Consider the following 20838-nt stretch of genomic DNA (forward strand, 5'->3'; position numbering starts at 1 on the left):
AATGGATTTTTTCCATCATTTACTGGTTAACGGTTGCTTTACTAGGAACTAGATGGTATTAAGATGTATCTGTGACCAGTTCCAATCAGACCCGAAGGTTCTAATCAGTTTGTGAAAATCATACAGAACAGAATGAATCATTTATATGGCGAAATTAAATACTTATGTTAATTTAACTGCATGAAACATGTTTAATTATTCTTTTATTTTAACATTTTGAGTTTGACAGCCCTTGTTTTAACAGAAAAAAATACATACTTTTTTAAGGCATTCTGAATTTAATTGTATTTTACCTGATTAGACAAAGCTTGCAACAGTCACTTCATATTTTGCATGTAACAGAAAAAAAAAACACCTTTTAAGGGCATTTCTGAATTTAATTGTATTTTACCTCATTAGGCAAAGCTTGCAACTGTCACTTCTTATTTTGCATGTCTTTATGCAGAGCAACCTCAAGGGTTCGCTTGGTTTTGAGTTTATTAAAAAAAAAACCCACACAGCTTCTCAAACCATGAGAGAGGGGGAAAATAGTCCATTTTAGTCACCCAATTTGTTTTCATCTGCCAGAAATCCACAGTAGAGATGAAGGCTATGTGGGGAATGAGGGTAGATGGGGGCTTTCAGCTGTGTGTTTACGATGGAGGTCTTTGTTTTATTACACCCAAGGGCAGAGTGGCTAGAATTGCATCTAGGTTTCAGGAATGCAAACATACAGGTTATTGACTCTAGCCTGCTGATTATTTGAGCTTTTTGTGTGAGAGCGAATCCGAACGCACATTCTGTGTCCTTTTCATGGCTGAAAGAGAAATCATTAAGGGAAAACATTGAGACGAGCAAAGCTTTCACATCCAAGGTTATGGAAAAATGGAAATTGGTCATAATTAAATGTAACTCTCCATGTTTTAGTGGCCTTCAAAAGGTTTAATTAAAGTGCGTCACCACTTGATGATGGCTATGTTATGTTGAGATATGAACAGCTGAATAATATTCAGTAACCCCTATTACTGAAGCTTCAACTGTGGAGTAAAATATGTGTGAGTGACAAAATAAAGTCAGATTGTGCGATATAATATCACCTGGTGAGATATAAAGATGCTATTGTCAGATATAAAGTGACAATTACAGAATAAAGTTGTCATTGCAAGATATAGTCACATTGCAAGTCACAGATGTGAGATATAAAGTGACAATTATGAGAAATTCGCAATTGTGTGATACAATCACAATTGTAAGAGTGTTAAAGTGACACTGCAAGATATAAACTCAGTCCGTGAGAAATAAAGTCACAATGTGAATTATACAGCCGCATTTACAAAAAAATCGCAATTGTTAGATATGAAATGAGAATTACGTGAAATACAATTGCTATAGAAAGATAAAGACAGTCACATTGTGAGATTATGATATTTAAAGTGAGTTATAAAGCCGCATTTGTCTCATTGCGAAATATTAAGTCACAATTGTGAGATATAAAGCGTCAGTTATGAGATTTAAAATCACATTGTGAATTATAAAGCCGCATTTACAATAAATAGTCTCATTGCGAAATTTAAAGTCACAATTGTGAGATATAAAGTGACAGTTATGAGAAAGTCACAATTGCAAGATGTAAACTCACATTAGGCTAATATATAAAGTCATATTGTGAGATATAAAGTCATATTGCGACATTTAAATTTAAAGTAACACCAGGTAACTTTTCAACCTTCATAATATATTTCCAAGTCTCTTGTGATGGTACATCGACTTACAATAGGTTGAATGACACGTCTGCCATAGCCTGACGGGGTCTGTAGCGTTTTTAATCGTACTTTTAAACTTCGGGTTTCGGGTAGTAACCGGCGAACAAAGAGAACTACAAAATTCGACTGCTTTACGGCATATACGTCACTTCCACCACCACCCCCACTTCCTTAAAATCGGACGTGCGAGCCAAATGTTATAGTCATGGCCGAAGCAGCACAGAAAAACAAGGAAGCAAAGGTTTTATCGGAGCAAAGCAAAAAGAGAAAAAGAGAAAGTGATCGCGTTAAAGGCAGAACGAGGATCAACATTGGGCCAGCATTTTCTCGCTTGTGTGAGCTGAAGGAGGAGGAGGGGTGCCCGACCGATGCGGACTTGGCAAAAAAAAAATCAAAAATCAAATGAAAGCCTATGTCTAAACGGCGTGCACAAGTTTGGTAGGGGCTACATTCTTGCAAGTAAATATATAAGATGTACAAAATCATATTTTAGGATACCTAACATGTCTGTGATATTTGTTTATTTGTCTTGCCTCAAGCTATAATGCAAATCGATTTGTAAAATTTGCAGATTCATTTATGGCAGCTTGATATTATAATATTGACGATATATGGTTATTATCTACCACTCAAACATTGCATTGAAGTATCATATAGATCCAGTAAAACGGTAACCAATAGACTAGGCTACTATAATGACGCTGGCTTGTAAACGTGATCATCGCGATCATTTGTCGTTAGAAAAAAATAAAACCCATGAAATTATATTCATATGACATGCTGAAATATATGCCACTGTACCTGGGATGAAGACATTTCAGACAAGACGCAAGCAGAACACCTGCATGTGACCTCCTCCTACAGTGTTCAGGGCTATCGTGGTTGTCAACAATTGCACGTGCATGTAGGATGACAGAGTTTACGACAGTAGTAGAGGTCTAGAGGACAATACTGTTTCCCAACTGTAGGGGGAGCCCGAGAGCAAAAGTAACCTGGTGTTACTTTAATTAAATTTTTCTCAAGGGAGACAAGTTCCATAATTGTGCTGCATTTCGTAACTGAAAACGTTTGCTGTCGCGCAACCACACCAATAGGTGTCAGTGGTGGTCACGGGTGGTTGTTGCTTTTTTTCATAATTGTGATTTTACACTCTAACATTGCATTAGACTGAAATGAATGAGGAAATAATTGACTGATGACATTATGACATTTGTTTCGGTCTCAGGTGTTGGCTCCGGCAGTTGAATGGTTGGATTATCTGAACTCGGTCCTTTCCCCGCTAGAGTTAAACGACACAGAGCCTGTGGTGGTCTACGCCAAGGAATACATGCAACAAGTTTCGGAGCTCATCAACAAGACCGACCGCAGGTACGGCTTTGAGTTCAGGAAGAGGACGTCCCCTCTGAGAGCGTCTGTTTAGAGTGTGTATCAGAACATTCGGTACTCTCTCTCGCCCGCTCACACTCTTCTGCCTCTCCGTCTACGAATATTAATGCATTTATTCCTTCTTGGATCTTCTGTAACACTGTCTCTCTCTCTCTACCTGTATAAATAAATGAATACACATTCAGGAATGGTCCTCTTTTTTAGATATTATGATGCACTCTTTCTCTTTGTTCTCCAGTCTTCTGAATAATTACATGATCTGGAATCTGGTGCAGAAAGGAGCGTCCAGTCTCGACCAGAGGTTTGAGAACGCTCAGGATAAGCTCCTGGAGAGCCTCTACGGCACTAAGAAGGTGTGTGTAGTTGGGGTGTGTATGGATGAATTAAAGAACTAGTTCACGCAAAAGTGTTAATTTGGTTGTCAGTTATTTTCTCGCCTCCATATTGTTCCAATCCCAAATGACATGTTTCATGGAATTCAAAAATGTGTGTTTTTTTTCCCTTCTTCTCCGTGTAATGGAAGTGAATGGGGAATGGGATTGTCAAGCATGGGACATGACATAAAAAGTCCTCACAAAAAAGGTCTATATGCCTTACAATATTACAGATCGCATGAAGTCATATGATAAGCTTTATGTGAAGAACAGATGACGATTTGAGTCATTATTGAACATAATCTCATTAAAATTTGCCCATATTCAAACTTGATGAGTCAAACATTCAGTGTGTTCTTCATGCTTAGCAATCATATGGATTCAGAACACTTGGACTACTTTTATTATACATTTATTGTATTTTTAGAGCTCAACAGCCACTCCCCATTCACTTACATGGATTAAAAAAACGGTAACACTTTACAATAAGGTTTCATTAGTTAACTTTAGTAAACAAATGTTGTTAACATGAACAAAGAATGAGCAATACTTCTGCATTTATTAATCTAAGATAATGTCAGTTTTAACATTTACTAATACATTATTATAATCAAAGTTGTATTTGTTAACTTTAGTTAATGCACTGTGAAATAACATGAACAAACAATGAACGAGTGTATTTTTATTAACTAACATTAACAAAGATGAATAAATACTGTAACAAATGTATTGCTCACTGTGAGTTCATTATGAAACCTTATTGTAAAGTGTTACCAAAAACAGTATTGAAATAAAATACGTATGCGATCAGTATGAGTGAAGAAAGATTATATAGTGATGCGTTGTTTAGTTGAAGCATGTTTTATATTGACGCAATGACATCGAAAATCTGGTCCCCATTTTGTGATTTTATGGCTGCTTGTTTGAGGTTTGCCAGATAAGTGCATGTGTGTAATTTGTCAACACGGGTGTTTTGTGTTCAGTCCTGTACCCCACGCTGGCAGACGTGTATCGGGAACACAGATGACACTCTTGGTTTTGCATTGGGTGCTCTTTTCGTCAAAGCCACCTTCGACAAACAGAGCAAAGAAATAGTGAGTAACTCAAAGCCATTTGTCATTGTAAGAGTAAAACCTACTGTATACGTATTTGACTGCAGGTTTATGTCCTCATGTTTCATTTAGAATCTCATTGGTGATGCATGTTTGCCGTCATGTGGCAGCAATGTAAATTTTTATAGCTCACAACCTCATCTTTTCTGTCAAAACGCAGGCGGAGGGAATGATCAACGAAATCCGCTCAGCTTTCAAAAACGCGCTAGATGATTTGAACTGGATGGATGAACAAACCCGACAAGCTGCCAAGGACAAGGTGAGGGTGAGAGAGAATGAGAACGACTGAGACGGCAGCATGACTGGATAACCGAAACTTGCGGATTTGTCTGGGATTCAGGACGCCAAAAACAGCTTAACTGTAAACACTTTGCATTGCTTGTCAAGAAATCAGGATAAAGTGTGTTTTCTGGCTCTAGGCGGATGCCATCTACGACATGATCGGATTTCCAGACTTCATTCTGGACTCCAAAGAGCTTGATGATGTGTATGATGGGGTGAGTCAGCAAATAGCTTTCGTTTACATTTTAAGATCCTAAAACTTCATTTCCAGGTTTAAATGATTCGCAATGCGTCTCAGATTTAGCGTTGTGTTGTGCTTCAATGTAACAAATATAGCTGTGAAATCATTCGTATTTTACATTCAATTAGTAATTGTGGATAAATAATACGTTTAATTTAATCTATTTGCACTACCATTCAAAAGCTCGAAGTACTTTTTTTTTTTTTTATGAATAATACTCAGCATTAAATTGATCAAAAATGTCAGTAAAACATTTACATTCCGACAAAAAAAAAGATATTTCAAACAAATTCGGTTCTTTTGAACTTTCTGTTCTTTGAACATCAGAGAATCCTTAAAAAATGTATCTGACAAAAACAATAATAATAAAAAAAAAAACAGGACAACTGTTTTCAGCATCCATGATAATCCGAAATCGTTCTTGAGCATCAGATCGTCATATTAGAATGATTTCTGAAGGATCATGTGACACTGAGTAATGATGCTGGAAATCACAAGAATAAATGACATTTTAAAATACACAGGTAGCCTACTTTAAATTGGACAACATTTTTCACAGTTCTTGTGTTTTTCTGAAAAATGATAAATGCAGCCTTGGCGAGAATCAGACATTCAAAAACAACAAAATCTCACCGACCCAAATCTTTTAAATCGTAGAGGGTTATATTATATTATATACTGATTTATTTAAGTACTTTATTTAATTTAATAATACTGAAAATATCCCAGCTAACAGGTAATGTGATGTTTTTGCTTGTAGTATGAGGTTACAGAAGACAACTTCTTCCAGAATATGATCAACTTCTATAACTTCTCAGCACGAGTGATGGCAGACCAGCTCCGCAAGCCACCGAACAGAGACCAGTGAGTTTAACAGTGTGTGATCAGAGAGAAGCGAGGCTTCCTGTAGGACGGTGGCTGGTTTGTGATTGTGCTTATCTTTGCATCTGTAGATGGAGTATGACTCCACCCACGGTGAACGCTTACTACATGCCGACCAAGAACGGCATCGTGTTCCCCGCTGGTATCTTACAGGCCCCGTTCTACGCCCACGACCACCCCAAGTGAGCAGACGTGGCTGAAATAGTTAGCATGTTGCTAAAAAAAAAAACCTCCTGAGTTTATAACAACTGTGATGTTTTGGTGTGTTTCACAGAGCTTTAAACTTTGGTGGTATTGGAGTGGTCATGGGACACGAGTTAACGCATGCATTTGATGATCAAGGTTAGTACACTGGGGGTCGTATCATATATATAATATACTGTATATTATATCATATATATCATATACTTTCCCTGATTGCCAAAAATATTAGTAGTAAAGATAAAAAAAAAAAAAAAAGTTCTCTCTGTCAATTAAACTGACATTTTTTTTGTGATTGTCCTTTTTGAAATAGTAGTTCACTTTAGCATACTTAAAGAAAAATTATTATGGAAATTATACTGTTGTGATGTCTGTCTGTGTTCCCCCTGTCTTTGTGCACTTGGTTCAGTCCTGTTCCCTGTTTTCCCGCTCCCCGTTATCTCTATTAGTCTTCCCAGGTGTTTCCCGTTAACCACGCCCCCTTGTTATCCTGTTTAGATCGTTTGCCCTTGTATTTAAGCCCTGTGTTTCAGTCCAGTCCTTGTGAGTTCTTGATGTTGTAACATGGATGTTGGTTGTTCTGTCCCTGAGTCCTATTTCATGCTGTGAGTTTGTAGTTTAGTTAATAAAGTGTGCTGCATTTGGATCCTGCTTTCTCCCTTGCTGCAACCACCTTCATGACAGAAGAACTCACCGAAATGAGTCCAGCAGCCACAAGCAACCAGGCCCTGAAGAAGTTCCTTTCCTCAATGTTCCAAGATAGCCAGGGCATTGAAAGGTATGTGAAGGATTTCTGGGCGTGCTGCCATTTAGCATCTTTGGATGATGCCCAGCTCATGGATCTGTTCCGGAGCGGGCTGGACGAGAAGATCGCTCAGATGATGCCGGAGGTCTATACCGGCTGGACGCTAAAAAGGTATATCAACCTGGCCCTTTTCCTGAGCGATTCTTCATTTACTGTGGCCGTGGAGGAGGAGCTCCGTGAGCCTGCAGTATTCCCTCAGCCTGTCCTTCTCGTTACGTCAGCCTTTAAGCTTGCCAACACGTCGTTCTATGGGCGTCCAGGACTGATGTCCACCATGGCACAGCCGCCGCTGATGTCAGTGCGGAGGGCCAAAGAGACCGTCCAGCCAGAGACCGTCCAGCCAGAGACCGTCCAGCCAGAGACCGTCCAGCCAGAGACCGTCCAGCCAGAGACCGTCCAGCCAGAGACCGTCCAGCCAGAGACCGTCCAGCCAGAGACCGTCCAGCCAGAGACCGTCCAGCCAGAGACCGTCCAGCCAGAGACCGTCCAGCCAGAGACCGTCCAGCCAGAGACCGTCCACGTCACGTCTGCCCAGCCAGAGACCGTCCACGTCACGTCTGCCCAGCCAGAGACCGTTCACGTCACGTCTGCCCAGCCAGAGACCGATTACGCCACGCATGCGCCGCCTGAGCCCTCAGTGACCGCAACACTGGCCATTATGGCCACAGCCATGTGGTGTGTGTGGGCTATGCACACACTTGAGCCGGTGTCCGCTGATCCTGCGCCAGAGCCCGCTGATCCTGCGCCGGTGTCTGTTCCTGCTGATGACCCCATGGCTGCCCCTAAGAAAATTTTGGGGGGGGGGCAGTAGGACCCTGGATGGGACTGTGAAGGCCGCACCGCCATGGCCGCCCGAAGGGTCTTCTCCGCCATGGCCGGCCGAAGGGTCCTCTCCACCATGGCCGCCCGAAGGGTCTTCACCGCCGTGGCCGCCTGAAGGGTCTTCACCGCCGTGGCCGCCCGAGGGGTCTTCACCACCGTGGCCGCCCGAGGGGTCTTCACCGCCGTGGCCGCCCGAAGGGTCTTCACCGCCGTGGCCGCCCGAGGGGTCTTCTCCGCCATGGCCGCCCGAAGGGTCTTCTCCGCCGTGGCCGCCTGAAGGGTCTTCTCCGCCGTGGCCGCCCGAAGGGTCTTCTCCGCCGTGGCCGCCCGAAGGGTCTTCTCCGCCGTGGCCGCCCGAAGGGTCTTCTCCGCCGTGGCCGCCTGAGGGGTCTTCTCCACCCTGGAAGCCTGAGGGTCCGACAGCTCCGCCCTGGATGCCCGAGGGTCCACAGCCTGCTCCGCCCTGGTCATGCCCACAGCCTGCTCCGCCGTTGCCTCGCCCTCAGCCTGCTCCGTCGTGGAAACGCCCTCAGCCTGCTCCGCCCTGGCAGTCTGTTCGTCCTGCTCCGCCCACGTTCCATGGCCCAGGTCCGCCCACGTTCCATGGCTCATGCCCGTCATTGCAAGGCCCTGGTCCCGTTCCCTGCGCGGACCTGGCCCTCCATCCCTCCCCCGGGACCGCCTCCGCTCCACCACCCTCCCGAACTGTCTTGTTTCCTGTTTTGTTGGGCGTCGGGAGCCGCCCATAGAGGGGGGGGCTATGTTGTGATGTCTGTCTGTGTTCCCCCTGTCTTTGTGCACTTGGTTCAGTCCTGTTCCCTGTTTTCCCGCTCCCCGTTATCTCTATTAGTCTTCCCAGGTGTTTCCCGTTAACCACGCCCCCTTGTTATCCTGTTTAGATCGTTTGCCCTTGTATTTAAGCCCTGTGTTTCAGTCCAGTCCTTGTGAGTTCTTGATGTTGTAACATGGATGTTGGTTGTTCTGTCCCTGAGTCCTATTTCATGCTGTGAGTTTGTATAGTTTGTAGTTTAGTTAATAAAGTGTGCTGCATTTGGATCCTGCTTCCTCCCTTGCTTCAACCACCTTCATGACATATACACTTTAAAAGAATATGCTTAAGTGTGAACTGAATGACACTTAGTTGCATTTTAATATCAATTTAATTAAATTTAATTTCGTAATTACTTCTATTGTCTTTGAAATGTAGTTAAATATATGTACTGACAAGCATTTATGGTAAATTAAAATATACTTTAATGTCATTTCTATTGAAACTTGTATGTCATATATCTTAAACTTTGTCATTACAAAGAGATTTAAATATATTAGCTTTAAATGTTAAATTGAATAACACATCAGTTAAAGTTGTAATTAAGTATTTTACATGTGATTTAGTATGTTAGTCAACACATCGAAATTAGTGAAGTTTAAAACATGACAAAACATTATTAAAACAAAGATTTGAAAATGCATTTTACAGTAAAACTTTTAATTTGACATTATTACAAAGTGGATTTTTTAAAAGTGTACTTAAGTGTGTTAAGAAACAGTCATGAAAGTAAACTCTCTTTAAGTCACTACCTTTTATCGCATCATATTTACAGAACGTTTTTGTGGCTTAATTTCAATTAAGTCTTTTTGAGCTCTTAAAGTTGCGATACATTTTTTATAGTGCATCAACAAAATTCAATATTTCATTATTTAAGCCTTTAATTGTATTACACAGGCAGAGAGTATGACAAAGACGGGAACCTTCGGCCGTGGTGGCAGAACTCCTCGGTGGAGGCGTTTAAGAACCGCACCGAGTGTATGGTGGACCAGTACACCCAGTACACCATCAATGGAGAGCACATTAATGGCAAACAGACGCTGGGAGAAAACATAGCAGACAACGGTGGTCTGAAAGCGGCCTATCACGTAGGTCACATTCAGTTTTGGGTGAAGTGCATTACTAAGCCAGTCATTACTGTCATTTAATTACAGTAAAGTAAGGCACTACTGTTATTTTTCTGTCATTTTATTACAGATTTCATTTAATTTAACATCGTCTAATGTTAAAATGTATGTTTAAAATGTAACCCTAACCCTTTAAAGGAACACTCCGACTTTTTGGGACTTTAGCCTATTCACCTTATCCCCCAGAGTTAGATAAGTCCATACATACCTTTTTCATCTCTGTGCGTGCTATAAGTCTGTTTGACGCACCCACCGCTAGCCTAGCTTAGCACAAAGACTGGACGTAAATGGTTGCAGCTAGCATACTAATCCAAATAAGTGACAAAATAACGCAAACATTTTCCTATTTATATGTGGTGATTTGTATAGTCACAGAGTGTACAAAAAACAAAGTCACATGAGACACAGACATATTTTAACCGTATAAATACTGGGAAATGTTTGCGTTATTTTGTCACTTATTTGGATTAGTATGCTAGCTGAAACCATTTACATCCAGTCTTTGTGCTAAGCTAGGCTAGCGGTGGGTGCGTCAAACAGACTTATAGCACGCACGGAGATGAAAAAGGTATGTATGGACTTATCTAACTCTGGGGGATAAGGTGAATAGGCTAAAGTCCCAAAAAGTCGGAGTGTTCCTTTAAATGCTTTGTGATTAGGAAAGTAATCCAATTGCACTGTTGAAGTGTAACTTACCTGACACTAGTTACATTTCTTTCTTTTTTTTTTGTAATTTTTTAGCTTTTTTGTCATTAAATGTGCATATATAACATAGAAATGTAAAATATTTGGAAGATTTTGTGGTTCCCGAGGCTCCCCCTTCTGGTGATGGGTATAAATCACTAGACATTTATTTTCCCCAAGCTAATGCAAATGTTGCAGTTAAATTGAACTAAGGCAAACGTCTGATTTTGAGATCTTTGTTTGGACAGGCGTACAGGTCATGGGTGAAGAAGAACGGTGAAGAGAAGAGACTCCCCGCTGTCAATCTGACAAACGACCAGCTCTTCTTCTTAGGTTTTGCACAGGTATGAAAAGACACACAAAAAGAGAAGCAAGTATGCAAAAATAATAACAAGTATGACGTGAAACACCTGTTCACTCAACTACTGTGTGACTGGTAAACATGCTGTGCCTCACCAATACAGGACAAATATTAAACTTATTTTACACGTCAGGCAGTGTAAGTAATGCATTTGCTGAATAAAATAACAATTCTTTCCTTTTTTTTAAATAATAAAGTAACACTTTAATTGCTTCTTGTTAATATATAAAAAAAATATATATAATAATAATACAATTAATATAAACGTATTATTATAGTATCTGAATCTGAATCTGAATCCATTTATTGTCACATCACTAACAACACATGTGCCGTAGCGAGTGAAATTCTTAAGAGCGTGCTCCAGACAGCGCAGAATACAATTAACATAAGACAATATACAATTACAATTAACATATATGAGCAATATACAGATGGCAATGTACAATATGCAGTATAGCTTAATATAAATAGTCACAGAAAAACATACTTTACAATAAGTTAGAATTACAAATATACAGATATACACAGTGCAGTATGATGCGCATGATTGGTATCTCGGTGATATGGATTATTATATATATACAATAGTAGTATATTTTAACCAAGATTAATAAACTACCAATGATTTGAATTTTAATCTTCTTACAGCACATCTTGGTAAATGTTAATATGTAATATTATTATAGCATAATATGGATTATATTGTAAATGATTTTTTTTTATGTTATGTTAATATATTAACATTATCTAACTTATAATATTCATTTATTACTGCATGTAGAAATTAATATTCCCTTGATAAATCTTAAACTGAATTTTTGTTAATGTTCATATATGTAACTATGGCGTTATATATTGTAATATATATATATATATATATATATATATATATATATATATATAACTTAACCTTATTTTAGGCACTATATGATGTTGTGACAGAAAAAGTAATGAATTTTCTTAATACAATTACAATTTAATGTTCTTTAATGATAAAATAAGACTTAAAGATTAATACATGATCAATAATTATATTTTGTAGAGCATTTCTTAATTAAATGTTAATATGTAATATTAACGGAATAACATGTAATATATTATGTAATATAAATAATTATATTATGTTAATATGTTAAGATTAGTACAACTTATATATGTTAATATATTATTAAATGTAGAAAATTATATATATATTATTAAATAATTAAAGAAATGTCTCGGTTAATCTTAATTCAATTAATTCTGGTTAGCCTTCAGATAAATGTATGATGTTATATATTATAACGGTAAAGTTTCATTTGTTAACATTAGTTAACTATGAACTAACAATGAAAAATACTTTTAAAACATTAACTAATCTTAGCCAATGTTAATATCAACATTAATAATAATTAAAAAGTTAGATCTGTTAGTATTATTAAATGGACCTGAGCTGACATGAACTAATAAACAGTTGGATTTTTATTAACAAACATAAACATAGGAGCAAATGTCTTCCTCATTGTTAGTTAAGTAATGCGTTATCCAACGGGACCTTATTGTAAAGTGTTACTATAATGTTAGTAGTATATTAATAATTAATATGTCCTTTAGATCATAAACAACCTAAAGTCTTACCAATAATTTGAATATAATACCTGTTAAATAAAGCACTTGATGTAAAGTATTGTGAAGTATATCACACTATGGCACGGCCTCTTCCACCTTACAGCAACACTAAAAGCAATACAAACCAGAACAGTGATTGTGAAAACATGTGGTCTCAGAAACGCGTTCCTTTGGCTCTTGTTCTCAGGTCTGGTGCTCCGTCCGAACGCCAGAAAGCGCTCACGAGGGCCTGATGACGGACCCTCACAGCCCACCCAAATACCGCGTCATCGGCACCCTGTCCAACTCGCCTGACTTCGCAGAGCACTTCCAGTGTCCGCTGGGCTCTCCCATGAACTCAGGCCACCGCTGTGAGGTGTGGTAGGACTGGCACACACAAAACACCAGCTTGCTTTCACAGACCAGCCTGGCCACGCTGAACGGACAGTTTGGGCTCTTTCTCAAGCACTGTTTTTTAATTTATGTGCTAAAGTTATTTGAGGAGTTGGGCCGAATGCGGGAGGAGGAGGAGGAGGCGAGCGCCTGCCAACGTAGATGTTCTCCAGTGTTCGAATCGACCAATTTTACATTTTCCTCTGCCGCCACATCAGCCCACGTGGGCTCGCTTTATTTATTTGTTTGCTGAACTCGATGGACATTAATGGGCCCCGTCCAACGCTTACATGTGTGATTCTGCGCCTCATACCCTGATCGCTTGTCTTCTGATTTGGAAGATGTGAGCACTGTGACGCCACTGGGAATATGTGTCTCCGTGACCTCGCAGGAAACGTTTGGCTCCATCTGTGATGACTTCACAGGAAGATTCACGTTCCCACGGTGACCTCACAGGAAGTGATGAACGACATCTGTGACCCCCACCCCCCACAGGAAAGGAAGGAAGCATATTTCCCAATTGTGATTTCATAGAAATGCTATCTAATGACAGGGAGAGCCACTGTGTGTTCATCCCACCTGTGTATCGTGTGTTTGATCTTGACAAAGTTGAAATGAAATGTTCATTTTAAACTGCTCTTTGCCAAAGAACAATTTCAGTGTTGTTCCTTGTGTAAGCGAAAGTGGAAATTTTGCACTGCTTCGACCTTCAGTAATCCCATTCCAGTGTAAATCCAGTGTGTTTGCCTAAAGACATTTACTTGTATGTGAACGCTGTGTTTCCGTGTCAGTGTGTCTGTGAAGGGACGTCTCCACGTTGTTTGAACTTTGTCAAGTCTGCTGAAATGCACACGTTACGTTCTCAAAACCACTAAAAGGGTGAATCTCACCAATGTCCGAGTCATATTTCACCCCCAAATCAAGAGATTATTAGGACTGTTTGCATTAAAAATGTATATTTTTAGAACCATTTCGAATTTTTCATGACAATCTTACACATTATTCCTCAAATTCCCTACAGTTCAGTAGATTATACTCCTTAAATAATGTTGCAGTAAACAAATACTGTAATACAATAATTTTTTTTGAAATCAACATAAATTAGAGGCTGTACAACAAATAAGAAAGTTATAAATTAAATAAAATTATATGTGTACAACACTAACGTTTAAAAGTTTGGGGTCAGTACATTTTAATTGAAAGAAATGAATACATTTATTTAGCAAGGATGCATTAAAGGGATCAGAAGTGACAGTAAAGACTTTTACATTGTTACAAAAACATTCTATTTCAAATAAATGATCTTCTTTTGACCTTTCTATTCATCAGAGAATCCTGAAAAAAAACCCGGATCAAGAATATTAAGCGGCACAACTGTTTTCAGCATTGATAATAATAAGAAATCAGCGTATTAGAATGATTTATGAAGGATAATGATGCTGAAAAATCAGCTTTGACATCACCGGAATAAATTAAATCTTTAAATATATTAAATAAGAAAACGGTTCTTATAAATTGTAATAATATTTCACAATACCACTGATTTTACTGTATTTTTAATTCAATTAAAGCAGTCTTGGTGAGCATTACAATAATGAGATTTGTGGGATAAACGTTTGAAAAATAATATCACAATGCAAGAAATCTTAATAACAGGCTTCATTTTCAATCAAGTTTAGTTGAAATAGGACATACTTCTTGACATGTGTCTAGAGATTCACCCATTTGCTAAACTTTCCAGCATGCCTAAAGTGTTTCAGAGAGTTGCATCAGACATCATTGTATGTGTAGAGTGATTAAACTACTCATTTCAGGTTGGATAGCTGCCGTGTCCAAACCCATCTACTGCGTTTTCAGTTGCTGTAAATTGACCCTGCGAGGACGTTTTAATCTGAATGTTTGTTCTGTTGAAGTGTTGATTGGCCAGTTTTTCTTTTGAACCTGGCTTTTGCTTTCCTGAAGCAGGCCGGTTGTGTCATTTGATGTATTTTGAATGCTGCTGACTTTACCTTTTGTTGGTTTTTGTTTATTTTAAACCACAGTTGAATTGCACCATTTTAAAAGCTGTAAGTGTGTTTGGCATCTTATACTGACAGCTGGCATATAAGCATCCACATTTCAACTCTATTTTCTACATAGCCAGAGGCTGAGAGCGCTACATTAGCTACGCCGAGATGAGGTTAACCGATGAACGCTACTGCCATTAAATTTGAAAATTCTAACTGTTAACAAGCACTGTAGATTATTGTGACACACTCATTTGGTAAAGTTATACAAGGTATAATTAACCCAAAAATTTAAATTCTGAATGCTTCACTCTATGCTTTCTCTGAATGGAAAAGAGCAGCATGAACATTTTTCAAAATATCTCCTTTTTTGTTTCATTGAAACATCAGGCAAATGATGGCAGAATTTCCATTTTTGGGTGAATTATTCCTTGAACTGTTTAGTCAGTCTTTCTTCATGTTGTCTATCAACACTCTTGGAAGTTTTAGTGCTTTGTTTTAAGTTTGATTGAATTATGTTACTGAACTCTTCCTGACTTTCGCCTTGTATAACACCATGAATATTTTTCCGTTCATGGGCTCCATGAGGATTATGGGGCAGATGTCAGTCTAAAGTTTTGCCATGGAGAGGCATTTGGTTTTGGCCTTAATTATTTACTGTAGACCTATGGAATACGATGTACATAGATAGACTTAAATATATTCCAATTTATGTTGAAAAAAAAAGGAAACTTGAAATGTTTCAAAGCCTTTAATAGTCAGTAAATGCCATTTATGTGTGTTATATGCCTGCTTTATTTGCAATTTCAGTCTCAAATACCAAAATGCCCATCGAGAATTTCCTTTTGCGAACTGAAAGACTGATTATCTTAATGTTTTTGCTGGATGAAAGCCATTTATTGAGCTTTGGCTTGAGTGTAATGGAGGTATCTATCAACTTCTGACACTCACACTTCACTTTCAGTGTTTCAAAGAAGTTAAACTTATAGAAATGATAGATGCGAATCGTTATTTTCCAGAATGTCATTAAATGTGCCACATACCGCATTCCGTTCAAAATTATGGGATGATACAGGGTGATATTATCCACCCACTCACCGTTAAAATACTGAAATTGTCAATCATCAGAAGATGCCTTATTTAATTTATAGAGTGTACATTCACCATTTAATCAACTGTTGTCACGTGTCTTGTGTACGGCTAGCATTGATATTTGAGAGGTTACATTGTCTTATAGTTGTATTTTTCTTTTCTTTTCTTTCTTTTTTTTTAATCAGACAACATTCCCTGAAATATTAGTTGAGAGGGGAATATGCTCTGCCCAGTGTGTAGTGCAACATTCAACCTAGAGAACTGTCAATGAACATGAAATAAAGGATATATATTATAAAAAAAGCTAAATTTTCACTTGGTTTTTCAAACTATTTACTTTGAACTATTTTTATGTAGGTAATGTAGTAATAAATATTGTTTTTATATTATTTATATTTTTATGTTTATGTCACATTTCCCCTGTTACCCGAGTGTTTAAAACAATCAGTTACCATAGTTAGCAATAACCCACACCTGATCCTCATCCCTCATCTTCACTCCTTTACAAGCACACACTGCATTCAGTCAGTGTTTGGCCTATAAGGATACAGAGTTCTTAGCTGCTCTACTCACCTGTGGATCTCATAAGAATTACCTTTGTGTTCCAGCGATCTCCAGCAGAGGCCAAGGAGTCTGCTCCAAGCTACTTTGTCTCAGGTGGCCGTACCAAGCTCCCTCTTCTTGGCCTAGGTGGGTGAACCAAGCTCCCTCTTCTTAGCCAAGGTGGCTGTACCAAGCTCCCTCTTCTTGGCCAAGATGGCTGTACCAAGCTCCCTCTTCTTAGCCAAGGTGGCTGTACCAAGCTCCCTCTTCTTGGCCAAGGTGGCCATACCAAGCTCCCTCTTCTTAGCCAAGGTGGCCGTACCAAGCTCCCTCTTCTTAGCCAAGGTGGCCGTACCAAGCTCCCTCTTCTTAGCCAAGGTGGCCGTACCAAGCTCCCTCTTCTTAGCCAAGGTGGCCATACCAAGCTCCCTCTTCTTAGCCAAGGTGGCCGTACCAAGCTCCCTCTTCTTAGCCAAGGTGGCCGTACCAAGCTCCCTCTTCTTAGCCAAGGTGGCTGTACCAAGCTCCCTCTTCTTAGCCAAGGTGGCTGTACCAAGCTCCCTCTTCTTAGCCAAGGTGGCCGTACCAAGCTCCCTCTTCTTAGCCAAGGTGGCCGTACCAAGCTCCCTCTTCTTAGCCAAGGTGGCTGTACCAAGCTCCCTCTTCTTAGCCAAGGTGGCTGTACCAAGCTCCCTCTTCTTAGCCAAGGTGGCCGTACCAAGCTCCCTCTTCTTGGCCAAGGTGGCTGTACCAAGCTCCCTCTTCTTAGCCAAGGTGGCTGTACCAAGCTCCCTCTTCTTAGCCAAGGTGGCCGTACCAAGCTCCCTCTTCTTAGCCAAGGTGGCTGTACCAAGCTCCAAACTCCCTCGTCTCAGCTTCCTAATCTCGGCCACAAAGGTCGTCCCATGCTCCCTTGCCTTAGCCAAGGTGGTAATTTATTTCCACCTCAATCCGACCAGAGGTAACATCTTTGGATTTCTCCAGTCCCCAGTTCATGCTCTGCTGGCTCGTCCCTGGCTCCCTGCCCTGCCGGACACTTCCTTCTCAATCGACATTCCAGAGATCATCAGTCACTCAGCCGGCATTCCTGAGACCTTTTCTCAGCTGGTCCTCCAGATATCAACCAACTGGTCCCTCAGAGGTCATTTCCACTATCAGCCTTCCAGAGTCCCTCCTCACAGCCGGTCTTCTAGAGTCTCTCCTTGCAGCTGGTCCTACAGATGCTTTACAGACGTTAGGGTTATGACTAACCCTCTCTGCCAGCTCTCAAGCTGCATCCCTTTCTGCCAACTCTCCAGAGGCTCCCAGCTCTGCCGGCTATCCAGACGTTGCCAGATCTCAAGAGGCGTGCCATTCTACCAGCTTTGCCGGTTATCCAGACGTTGCCAGCTCTCCAGAGGCTCCCAGCTCTGCCGGCTATCCAGACATTTCCATTTCTCCAGAAGCGTCCCACTGTGTCGGCTCTCCAGATGCTAGAGGCCCCATACTCAGATGGCTCTGCCCTTGACTCCAGCCCTGCTGGCTCCGCCCTGAATCCCTGCACTGTTGGCTCAGTCCTGGCTCCAAACACCTCTGGGGCTGTAAAGAATTTGTTGGTGTCAGGAGCCGCCCGCAGAGAAAGGGGGAGTAATGTCACGTTTCCCCTTTCAATCAGTTACCATAGTTACCAATCAGCCACACCTGATGCTCTTCATTGCACTCGTAAGCACACACACATTTAGTCAATGTCTGACCTACAACAAGGATACAGATGCCTTACCTGGTCTAAGACTCTCTCGACTTGGCTTTGCCAGTGATCTCAATTGCTATCTCCAGCGAACTTTGTTTATCCCCCTGTGTGTGTGTGTGTGTTTGCTCCCATCTCGTCTTATCATCTCTGGGTGTGTGATTCCATCTTCAACCTGTGAGAAAGACGAAAGGCAAGTTAATTCCCATACTTCACTGTTTGAACTGTTATCCAGTTATATTTCTTGTTTATACTGCTGTTGTCAATAAATACCTGCATTTGGGTTCTCACATCTTTTCTCCTGCTTTGAGTCTGGTTACCCTGACAATTTAATTTACAGAAATATTTAAGGAACATTCAACATTATATGAATTATTGTTCCTGCTTTAACTGTTTAAATGTGCCTTACTTTAAAAGCAGAAATATTTGAAAACCAAATGTATACAAATAAAATGTAATTCTCAAGCTGAATTAAGTAAAGCAAGAGTAATTTGTAAAAAAAGAGTAATTTGTACCCTGACCTTTAGTTTTGATGTCTGTAAATTGTATATTGACGGTTTTGCTCTTATTAATCTGAACATCAAAAATGGTGAGATTTATTCCATCTGAACAGTTTTGCCTTGCCTTCTTACTGGAGTTCTAGAATCTCACCTACCATGAATGAATAATTTTATTTAATTGATTTTTCAGATAACTGACATTGCATTGTGTAATAATAGTTTTTTATTCAGAGCTCCTTTCTTCTGTTTAGCTCGATTTTGCTCCTTTGTGCCTGTAGTGTTTTCTTGTGTTTCACTAATATATTCGGAAGTGGAAGATATCAAGATACACATTACAAAATACAGTCATAATATTACATTCCGAATGTTTTCTTATTAAATAACCTTTCTCTTTCAGAATTTTAGGTTAACATATATTTATAATATTAAAGCAATTCAATTAATTTTGCAGTTTTACAAATGTGAAGCATGAAATATGTTTATATGCATTAAAGCCTAAAACTGCAACTAAAGCTAACGTTAAGCTAATGTTTTGTCGCTTTGACAAGACTGACACACTGATACTGTTTAAAAGTCATTTATGACGGTTTGGTTTCAATGTGTGTCTGTGTGTCCATATTTGCAAATATGTGTGTGTAGCTAAAGTTAAGAGAAACTCCTCCTTAACAGCAAACATGACCAGACTCTACCCCTCCTTTTCCTCTTTACTTGCACTCCATTCGTCCTTTCCCGGTTGGGAGTTTTTCCCTCCAAGCTTTATCCTGCAACAGCTCTGGAGCCTTGGAAAGCACCACTTAAAATCATTTCGTAAAGGTTTTAAAGATAATGTCAACATCTTTGAGCTGAGGAGAACTGGAGGAGAAACAAATGCAGAGAGGAGGAGAGAGCGATTCAGGAAGGAAACTACAGGTGAGCAGCGAGAGAGCCGAGATGAAAAATTACCCAAAAAACACTGCCATGAACTATGAGACATTGGTGGGAAGTTGGAGTAAATATTTGCTTCATTAGGCATTTATTTGCGTGATTTGTTTATTAATAGCTGGTCACACTTTATATTAGGTTTATTTAATTACTATGTACTTACATAAAAAAATTGTTAGGTACATTGTACTTATTGTATCTGACATGTTGTATTGCAACTATTGAGTTCAGATACGGGTTTGGTGGGACATATTTGGTGGTATGGGTAGGTTTAAGAGTGGGTTAAGGTGTAAGCGAAGGGTCAACTATGTAATTACAGAAATTAATTACAGCTGTAATTACAGGCAGGTATTTTTTTTTAAATATAAGTACAATGTAAAAACATGTATGTACACAATAAGTGATTAATTTAAATGATAGTACTGATGCATTGAGATCCAGGCAGACAAGTAATGATTGTCAAAGATCAAATTTGAATAAGGAATAACAAATTTATTAAGTAAAAATGTAAAACAAATGAATTCAGTAAATATGAAAATTGTACTAGCAAATTGGTTTAAACATAAATAAGATATATCTTTCTATAGTTTATAATAAAATCCAGAGTATCCAACAGATGACAATTTTGAAGATCAGAGTATAGCGAAAGAAACACCCAAAAGTAGTGAGACATTTGCAGAATAAAAGGAGGTAGAGGAGAAGAAGCAGAAGTGAAGAGCAAAAAAAGAGCAACCAATATACAGTATATATAGAGGAAACTTAAATCCTCGTAAACTTATGTTTTGATCTGATAAAAAGGGACTTATCCATTATGAGATAGCTGGTGTAACGGTTAGGTCGGTGTGACCAGTCAGAAGTCAAAGATAGATAAAACATTTACAGTACATTTACATTTAAATCTAGTCATTTATGCTTTTATTCAAAGCAACTTACAGATGAGGAGAGTAATAGAAGCAATCAAGCTAACAGTAGGGCAGCAAAATGCAAGTACTGTGACTAGTCCCAGTTAGTATTGCACGTACACGTAGCAAGTTTTCTTTTAAATTTATAAATATAAATAGAATAGTAAGTGTTTGTATTAATGTGTCAAGTTTTAATGAAAAAGATGCATCTTCAGCTGTTTCTTGAAAATTTGGTTGAGATAGGCAGGTCAATCCCCAGCTTGGAACAGTCCAGGTAAAGGTCCGAGAAAGTATGCAAGATAAAAATTGATATAGGA

General features: G+C 39.3%; 2 protein-coding genes across 3 annotated transcripts in view; both read left to right on the forward strand.

Annotated features, from left to right (window-relative positions):
- ece2b (endothelin converting enzyme 2b) overlaps window positions 1–12872 on the forward strand; it is a 70270-nt gene extending 57398 nt beyond the window's left edge. For both annotated transcript variants that reach the window (XM_056262579.1, XM_056262580.1), the window contains 11 exons: window positions 2968–3110; window positions 3367–3481; window positions 4486–4596; window positions 4775–4873; window positions 5034–5111; window positions 5898–6001; window positions 6091–6201; window positions 6294–6361; window positions 9574–9764; window positions 10736–10831; window positions 12647–12872. In XM_056262579.1, coding sequence (XP_056118554.1) covers window positions 2968–3110; window positions 3367–3481; window positions 4486–4596; window positions 4775–4873; window positions 5034–5111; window positions 5898–6001; window positions 6091–6201; window positions 6294–6361; window positions 9574–9764; window positions 10736–10831; window positions 12647–12823 — 1293 coding nt within the window. In that variant the 3' untranslated portion in view covers window positions 12824–12872. The remainder of the gene's footprint in view (window positions 1–2967; window positions 3111–3366; window positions 3482–4485; window positions 4597–4774; window positions 4874–5033; window positions 5112–5897; window positions 6002–6090; window positions 6202–6293; window positions 6362–9573; window positions 9765–10735; window positions 10832–12646) is intronic.
- Window positions 12873–19443: 6571 nt separating this feature from the next.
- ano7 (anoctamin 7) overlaps window positions 19444–20838 on the forward strand; it is a 40194-nt gene continuing 38799 nt past the window's right edge. Inside the window, exon 1 of the mRNA XM_056262594.1 lies at window positions 19444–19607. The gene's annotated coding sequence lies outside the window, so the exon portion shown is untranslated. The remainder of the gene's footprint in view (window positions 19608–20838) is intronic.

Source organism: Rhinichthys klamathensis, unplaced genomic scaffold (assembly GCF_029890125.1).
Source record: "Rhinichthys klamathensis goyatoka isolate OS25496 unplaced genomic scaffold, OSU_Roscu_1.1 h1tg000194l_1, whole genome shotgun sequence".
In the NCBI taxonomy this organism is placed as follows: domain Eukaryota; kingdom Metazoa; phylum Chordata; class Actinopteri; order Cypriniformes; family Leuciscidae; genus Rhinichthys; species Rhinichthys klamathensis.